Source organism: Pimephales promelas, chromosome 13 (assembly GCF_988280905.1).
Source record: "Pimephales promelas chromosome 13, fPimPro1.hap1.1, whole genome shotgun sequence".
In the NCBI taxonomy this organism is placed as follows: Eukaryota; Metazoa; Chordata; class Actinopteri; order Cypriniformes; family Leuciscidae; genus Pimephales; species Pimephales promelas.
Genome location: NC_142781.1, coordinates 10,124,583 through 10,133,929, shown reverse-complemented (window position 1 = coordinate 10,133,929; position 9,347 = coordinate 10,124,583). Strand labels below are relative to the sequence as shown.

Here is a 9,347-nt window from a genome sequence, read left to right as displayed (position 1 = left end):
ATATTAATTAACAAAGCATTATTTGCAAATGGAGCAAAAAAAAAAAAAAAATCTAACCCTGAGTAAATTGATCTTGTTTTAGATATTTTAAAATGGAAAACAAAACAAAACCCCTAAAAATATTTTGTATAAAATATCAGAAAATGATTTGTGTGTTTTTACACAATGTAGAAGGTTGAACAACATGCTAATGGGCATTAATTTTTCTGCAGGGTCATTTCTTATGCCGAACACAGAGACGTGAAGTCTCTATTAAGTTGATATTGCACGTTGAAATGAATATTGGTTACTGAACCCAGAGGGGTAAGACTTGAAATTTGGTCAAGTAGTGGGCTTCAATGAGTATCCACTGAAATGAATCAACATGAAAACGCCAAATAAGTTAAGACACGAAACAGACAAAGAGGAATAAACATGTGGTTCTGTCGTGAGAAAGTGCTAGTCCTGGTGGCTCTCCAGATACGAAAAACAGTCAGATCCTTCACTCCCCGGCCTGTTTTTTCTAGAGTATTTCAGCTGGAGAAGATCCCCGACTTCGCTGATGGCATTTAAAGCCTGAAAGAGTAAAGAAGAGACGCTGGAGTTATTAACACTTGAACTCGTTTGGTAGGGTGGGTTTGCTAAATGGTGACAATGTTTATTTCTGCCGTGAATTATTCCTTTAATGTTTATGTACTCTGGTGGACTGTGAGGTGAGTCAGAGTTTCATAGATGAATGATCTGCGGTCTCTGCCGCTTCGTGTGCTTTGAAAACATTAGCAGTGGGGTTGAGTGAGGACAGATCTAACATAAAAGGTGTTGATTTCATAGACGGTTTTTCCATCATACTTTTCGTCAAAGTCATTTTTTCCCTGACGAAAAACTGACAAACTTAAAGCACTGTTTATTTCATTTGCATCTTTGTTCTATTGTATTTATTTTTGTTCTCTTTTACTGACTTATGGTGCATTCACATCGGACGCGAATAGCGCGTCAGGCGCGAATGATTTCAATGTTAAGTCAATGCAAAGACGCGTTATGCGCGTAAAAGATTCCTGCGGCGAGAATGAGGTATAGAGCGCGGCGCGTAAGACGCGAATTCGCACGTCAAGTTCACGCGAATGGCGCGAATTGAGCGTCTGGCGCGTTAAGCACATTACGCGCGAATGATTTTAGTTAGTGCCATTTGTGCATTCATGCGTTTGAAGCGAATTCACGTCTGCCACCCGAGTTGAAAAATCTGAACTTTGGCGTCAATTTCTCGCCGTGTTAACCAATCAGGAGCCTAGCTGCTTGCTCACGTGGTGAAGTGTTTGGATGCTTCAATAAATTATTTTGTAATATGACTAAATGCATGGTGGGATTCTTATGCACAACAAAGCAAATATTTTATCACTTAAAACTTTATTTCTATATACGAGACATGTTTATTTTGTATTGAATGTTATTCATTCCATATCTAGATTATATGAAATGGTATTATGATGTAAAGACAACCAACACACATGTGCATAAGTTCGTGCATAAGTAAAAAAAAAACAAAAAAAACACAGGACAGGTTAATAACTTTTGAAGGCTGGCTCTATTTATCATCAAAACAAAAATAAATGACAGCTACATTAGATGGATGAGGGTGAGGGTGATCCTCGCTCCAAAGTGGGACAACAGGTCATCAAACTGGGCGCGGGACAAGCGGAAGTACTGCTGAGAGCGGCCGTCATCCAGGCGCAACTCCTGGAGCGAGCAAATGGTGAAACTCACCAAACGGTTCACCTCCGAAGGGTCCGGTGGACACAAATACGGCGACGATGATCCCCATGCCGCTGTTCTAGTTCTCCAGAGCAAATGCAGTGCAGTAAATCTCTTGATGAATGCTCGATCAACATAAAAAACATGGCCGCCAACGGGTTTCGCGTAAATTTCCCTAAACTTTTGATTTTACTCACGTCAGTTTTGCTCTTGACGCGCGAATTAACACAAAGTGGTCAAGCCTCAAAGGCGCGAATTTGACGCGCAATTCGCGTCCGGTGTGAACGTAGCATGAGATTTAGTCGACAAAATCTTTTTGAAATTTAGCCGACTAAAACCAAAACAATTCAGATGACTAAAATATGACGAACTAAATGGCATTTTAGTCAAACTAAAAATAAATCAAAATTTGCTATCGAAATTAACAGTTTATGAGCGCCAATAGGCAGTAGCGTTTCCCGGGGCGGCATCTCTTCATGTCACATGGGGGGCGGCACAAGCAGTTAAAAAAAAAATCCTCTGTGCCGCGAAGGTTTTCTATTTTTATCATTTCGATTCAATTATTGGCAATGGCGCGCCTGTTTGCTGAGAAGGTGCCGTGCACAGAAGCGATATCTTTTGATTAGTTCACGTATCGCGTCTTTTGCGCGCTTGAGGTCGTTATTTCAAATAGGCGATTAGGCGCACGGGAAGCGCGCTCATTACACGCTCGCGGGAGGCGCGCTCATAAACTTTTCAGTATGGGAGTGCACGTGCACCCAAACACTTGGGTGTTTTTTTTCTCTTCTCCGTAAATAAATCTTTTAGCAGAGCTTCTGTGGTGGAAATACATTAGCTACTAAAACTTCTTTGTCATTGTGGAGAGCGTAGTGCATGGTTGTATAGCAACGACAGCCATGGGAAAATCGAACCGAATTTTACTATTAATAATAAAAGATAAGCTACTGTGCATTATAAATGTCAGGAATGTATGTTTATTGACTCATTCTTTTTATAGAGATGATTGAATGCTGAAATATGAGGTTTAAAATTATTAAAAAATTTTTTTTTTTTAAATCCTTTTTGTGTTAACCTTTTTTAAGTTTAGTAGGTAAGATAAAAGACACTCCTTAAAAACAAATCTTTAATGTTAATAACTTAATGAATTGATTTCATTGTGTATTAGGCTTTTTGAACAAGATTCTGTGTATGTGATCATGTTGGTCACTATATTCATGAAATGAAAATAATTTACATAATGATCAACTTTATAAGTGTTTTTACAGTATAGCCTATAATATGCAAAGTACAATTTTCTATTTTCTAAATAATCTCTGATTCTGTCCTTTTCTCTTTTTAAGACATTTTAAGAGTGACATAGGGCTACAAAAGCTATTTTAGGTCTATAACAGTTTGGATAGTTGTTAATATGAGAGCTGTTCAAAATTATTTAAGAGATAAGTATTGTGTTACTAAATAGGCCTAAGTATCTCTCTGACCCTTTTACTTTTAAAAACTCCATTTCGTGACAAAGTATAGTTTAACAAGTCATAACTAAAAGTGTGCCATGCATATAATTCAAGGCAATAACCAATGAGCTAATGGTTACTTCCTCCCTTTAAAGTTAGATTAATCTAGCAAAATAACTGGATTCTATTAATATAACAGTGTTTTTCAAATGAACGGAATGTGATTTTATTGTTGGGTTGGGTTTTTTTTTGGTTGGTTTGGGGGGGGATGGGGGCGTGGGCGTGTAATTTAAAGTAGAACCGCCACTGCCAATAGGTAAAGTTAAGTTTGTAAGTTAAAAAGAGACATTTTTATTCATAACTTGCATGTTTTTTTTCTCTCCATATGCCTAATACACAAACAGATTGATGCGTGAATCTATTAAAACTGATCAAGAACATCTCAGGACGCCATTTTATCCCGAAATCAAAATGGAAAAACAAAACAAAGTTTTTTTTTGTCATTACTTTTGCAATTATTATTTCATTAGTGTTTATGTGATACTCACTGTGTCAAGCATTTCTCTCGTGTGGGCGGCAGAAACACAGAAACGTGCACGGGATTCAATGATGGGTGTGGCGGGAAACCCAACCACCACTGTCCCAATGTTCCTCTTCAGCATCTCCCGCCCAAATGCTCTAAACAGCAAACACACAAAATGTATTCATTAAACACACACACACGTTTCCATTTTTTTATGTGGACTTTCCATAGACATAAAGGTTTTTATACTGTAATAACTATATCCTTTCACCAAAAAAACTTTTTGCATTTTTACATTTTCAAAAGACGTTATGATTTATAAACGGTTTTCCATGCGGGGACCAAAAGAAATGTCCCCACAAGGTCAAAAGTAACTGTCATTACTATCCTAGTGAGGTCTTCAAAACTTAGGGAATACCAGGTACACACATACACGCACATCCACACAAATGCTCCCTGGAAATCATTAAAAATAATCTGTTTAATCCTCTAGCTAGCATCTTATCAAATACAATAGCCATGATTCAGTTGAACAAAAAGTGACACTGACCCGATTTTAGCTGGCATGTAAAGCATCAAGGGTACAACAGGGGAGTCATTGTTCCCATAGATGATAAAACCCATCTCATGTAATCTCCTGCGAAAGTAGGTTGTGTTTTCTGACAGCTGACAGAGTCTTTCCTGACCTGCATAAAAGAGAAAATATAATTCATTATCATCACTGAAAACCAGCTTCTGACCCGTTGTGTTCTTGCTTTTCATTGTTATTAATGGTGCTGGCTTGGTTTAGTGCTTACTATTGCTCATACTTCATATAATAAGTTGTAAATTTCAGCGTGTAACTTAACCCAACACTTTTTGTAGCATGAACATGAATTATCGCTCAAATTGTGCGGGTTGTTAAGAGAGAGAGAGAGAGAGGTGTGTGGTTACATTTGTAAGTGCTCAGACTTACAACTTTCACATGGTGAAAAAAAATTATCAAAGCAAGGTTTGTTATTTTTATTGCGTCATTCATAACCAACAACAGGAATGACGAAAAGTTAAATCGGAAACATGCTACCTCCCTAAGTTCCATACCAGCACATGGCAAATGAAAATGGGGAGGCCGTTTTATCTGAAGCCAAAGGAATTCAAATCCACTTTGAACACGGCAGAATGATCCTCTGGGGAGAGGTCGAGATATACTCTCCTGTATTAGTTTCCACTTGTTTGACATTCCATTCATAGTGAGGGGCTCCAGAGAGAGGAAAGCTCTCTCACAAGATTCAGGATTGAGGATATTGGTAGAGGCTTGAAGAGAAAATTGAACAACTCAACCCACAGCAGCTACGAGGAAACGTAACGATTTCACCAAGTGCAACATGTTTCTGGATGAACGTCTTTGTTAATCCTGGAACAACATTCCAATCAACCAATCAGATTAGAGGGACAAGTTTACAATGCATGTCTTACAACCAGGGTTAAGTGCTTCTACATCAGTGTTATTCGCCTATCATTTCCCTCTGATTTTAGGGAAGATTTACGGGTAGGTTTAGGGTTAGCCATAAGGGAAAAAACCTTTAGACAGGAATGTTGTTCTAGGATCATAGAATATGCTGATCTAGCATTTTACTTTTGCTCGTAAATGTTTTAAATAAATACTTAGTCTTGCTCTAAAACCGCAATGGAACAACTGTTGTATTCAACAGGTATTTTATTAGTAATTAATTAAGCGGCATTCTTCCAGAAGAAGATCAAAAAGTATCGGGTTCGGTATCAAATCAGTACTGAAATTTAAAAATGTGACGATACCAGCAATGGGCAATCAGAGACATATATGTTGAGCGCGTCAACACAGTGGCCAATCAGAGACATACATGTTGAGCGCGTCAACACAGTGGCCAATCAGAGACATATATGTTGAGTGTTTTGACAACACAGTGGCCAATCAGAGATATAAATGTTGAGTGCGTCAACACAGTGGCCAATCAGAGACATACATGTTGAGTGTTTTGACAACACAGTGGCCAATCAGAGACAAATATGTTGAGCGTGTGAACACAGTGGCCAACCAGAGACATATGGCGCTTTTCCACTGCATGGTACGGTACAGCTCACTTGTGGTGCTTTTCCACTGCATGGTATGGTACGGTACTGCTCGCTTTAAAGGGGACATATCATGCAAAATCCACTTTTTTAGCCCTTAAATGCATTTTGTTGTATATTTGTACAGAAGTACAGAAAAGATTAAATTATTCTCTTCAGATGCTTCGTTTATATCTTTATATTCTGTTTTGGTCATATTTTTCAACCTGTTCAGATTTTTCTGTTCTCTATTACGTTTTTTGAACAATTACGTCACCGTATTTGCAGTGGAACTGACAAATAAGGACATTGACTACCGGCCCAACACTTCGAACAATCCACCATTTTCATTTCTCGCTCCGATTTTGTAGTCCGAGCTCAATGATGCAGAAGTTACGAGAGGGCAAGTCAAAATGTTCGGTTGTTGGAAGTAGTGACCTGAAGCACTATATGGATTCCAACTTCAACAGCCTCCGCCAGTATGAAGAAGGGTTTGCCGATCGACTTCCTTCTATCATTTAGCTGCTGTGTTTTCTGATGCTTTTCTAAGCACCAGTTATCATATTATTATCAATACAGATTTTTTGTGGTAAGATTAAACCATAGTCGTTTATCTCGTCAGTGTGCTTGGTTTAACAAGAGAAATAGTCGACTTTCACTAATAACACAAAACAGTTAACTTGCATACCACTGCATCCATATGAAGACGTTGTTCTGCAGGTTAGTCGTCATTGTGTTCTTTTTCAACTCGCTTGCTCTGGCTCGACATTTAAGGCTTAATGGACAAGTCGTCCGTTGTTGACATTTTGTTAACTTGTGAATAAAAATGTTCTTTGAAGCTATAATAATCGCATATCTCTAATCAAACTACAAGATTGGTCAGAGTCAGACAGAATCGTCACTACCAGCGTCATTGTATTTGCGAGACATCAAACCCGCTAGATTTAAATAGCCAGTAACAGCCACCGCTGTATCACCTGTTTCAAAACTACTTTCTTGACTTGCTTGAAGAAAAAAGAAAGAAAACTTCCAAAAAAGAAATGGCTGAATCGTGGTCAGTGGACGAAGTGCAGACGTTCCTCTCATTGGTTGCCGAGGAGCGGATAAACTATAACGGTCAGACTATAATCCCACTCACTTTGAAGCGGTATTAACTGCAGTGGAAAAGCAAACCGAGCTAAAGCGAACCAAGCCGCGCCGAGCCGAGTTGTACTGCGCAGTGGAAAAGCGTCAATTTATGTTGAGCGTGTAAACACAGTGGCCAATCAGAGACATATATTTTGAGAGCGGCAACACAGTGGCCAATCAGAGACATATTAGTTGAGCGCGTGAACACAATAGCAAATCAGAGACATACATGTCGGGCATGTCAACACAATGGCCAATGTTGAGCGTGTCAACACAATGGCCAATCAGAGACCCTTATTCATCGTCTGGTGTTGTTTAAAGCCCTTTGAAGCTGCACTGAAACTCTCATTTGGACCTTGAACCGTTTGGTTCCCACTGAAGTCCATTATACGGAGAAAATCCTGGAATGTTTTCATCAAAAAACTTAATTTCTTTTCTACTGAAGAAAGAAAGACATGGACATCTTGGATGACTTGGGGGTGAGTAAATTATCAGTAAAAGTTTTTTTTAAAAAGTGAACTACTCTTTTAATGTGTGTCACACTGTACATTTTATCAGTGTGTGTTATCCCATGACTTTGGAATGTAACCCATGACTTGGGTATACTGCCCTAGCGCTAAAGGAACACACTAAGTCTTTAAGGTCCTTCAGCATTCATTGTCCCGCAAAGAGGAAAGCTCGGCCTCTTTCTCTCACATTAAGGCCTCACAAGGGCTGAAAGAGTTTCCAGATGCGGTGTCTGTGTGTGTGTGTTTGGGGTATAGATGTGGTTTTCCAAACGAACGCCCTGCTGAATCAATCAGGGGTGAAACTGAGTTTGCTGCCTCAAACTGTCAGCAGAGATGAAGTTAGCATGTGTAACCAATCGCTGAGTCATCGAGTTTACTTTTCCTAAACAAACTCTTGTGACTGCTGATAATTAGCACTTTTCAACATAGGAAATTTTTATGAAGTAAATTGACGCAAATAATTCCTGCTAATGGCTACGCAAGCTTGATTTCAGAAGCCACTGTGTCCCGAAATGGATCAGGATGGAGTTCAATATGCAAAATATGCAGTGCATTCTATAATCGGTTTTCTTTCAAAAACAACAAACACATAAATAACACTGGAAGGTTAATCCTCTAAGTACTAAGGTTTGATACATTTTTTTGTTCCTGAAATTCAAGGTATTTTCTTTATTTAAAGAATTTTAAAAAGAGTTTTGAACAACACAATCTGACGATTTGATCCCGATAAAAACCAAGTCTGGATTTTGTGATCTAATCCGATTTCAGAATTCTTTTCTTCCCCTTATTTTGAACAACCCATTTTCAAAATTTGATCCAATCTGATAGCAGAGTTTCGATTAGACTACTTTTGATTGCCCAGGCAATTCTTTGGTGCCATGTGAATATATGTGTTCAAATATGCATTATATTGGAAACGAAGAGTTGTGGTTATTAATAATATAACAAACAGCTATATAAAACTGAAGTAGTAATATATATATGGTCAAGGCTTTAATAAAAGTAAGGTTGATTACATATTTCCCAAAATTCAACAGACAGTAAAAATCTGAATATTACAGAATATTATAAAACTTTGAATATTATAAACGATTGTTCAATCTTGTTTTTATTAGTTAAGAAATATTTCCAAGAAATATTTTAAAATTTATAGAAGAAACTGCCAGCAATGCTTGTTCATGCTTTTACAGATGCTTGTTCATGCTTTTATTTCATCTTGCCTGGATTATTGTAACACCATGTTTTCTTCTTTAAATCAGAGTATTTAACACAGCATCAAATGGGACAAAATGCTGCTGTTAGATTACAGACTCGAGCTAGATCTTTTAATCATGTCAGTCCAGTTTTAGCTTCACTACAATGGCTACCAATTCATTTTAGGATTGTTTTAAAGTTAATATTATTGACATATTCACTCACCTAAAGGATTATTAGGAACACCACACTAATACTGTGTTTGACTGTGCCCTTTCACCTTCAAAACTGCCTTAATTCTACGTGGCATTGATTCAACAAGGTGCTGAAAGCATTCTTTAGAAATGTTGGCCCATATTGATAGGATAGCATCTTGCAGTTGATGGAGATTTGTGGGATGCACATCCAGGGCACGAAGCTCCCGTTCCACCACATCCCAAAGATGCTCTATTGGGTTGAGATCTGGTGACTGTGGGGGCCATTTTAGTACAGTGAACTCATTGTCGTGTTCAAGAAACCAATTTGAAATGATTTGAGCTTTGTGACACGGTGCATTATCCTGCTGGAAGTAACCATCAGAGGATGGGGACATGGTGGCCATAAAGGGATGGACATGGTCAGAAACAATGCTCAGGTAGGCCGTGGCATTTAAACGATGTCCAATTGGCACTAAGAGGCCTAAAGTGTGCCAAGAAAACATCCCGCACACCATTACATCACCACCACCAGCCTGCACAGTGGTAACAAGGC

General features: G+C 38.4%; 1 protein-coding gene across 1 annotated transcript in view; it reads right to left on the bottom strand.

Moving 5' to 3' along the window:
- Window positions 1-213: 213 nt before the first annotated feature.
- Window positions 214-9,347, bottom strand: part of sptlc2b (serine palmitoyltransferase, long chain base subunit 2b) — a 33,242-nt gene continuing 24,108 nt past the window's right edge. Inside the window, exons 10-12 of the mRNA XM_039675017.2 lie at window positions 4,250-4,385; window positions 3,725-3,854; window positions 214-555 (exon numbers count right to left, since the gene is read on the bottom strand). Of these exons, the coding sequence (XP_039530951.2) occupies window positions 439-555; window positions 3,725-3,854; window positions 4,250-4,385 (383 nt within the window). The 3' untranslated portion in view covers window positions 214-438. The remainder of the gene's footprint in view (window positions 556-3,724; window positions 3,855-4,249; window positions 4,386-9,347) is intronic.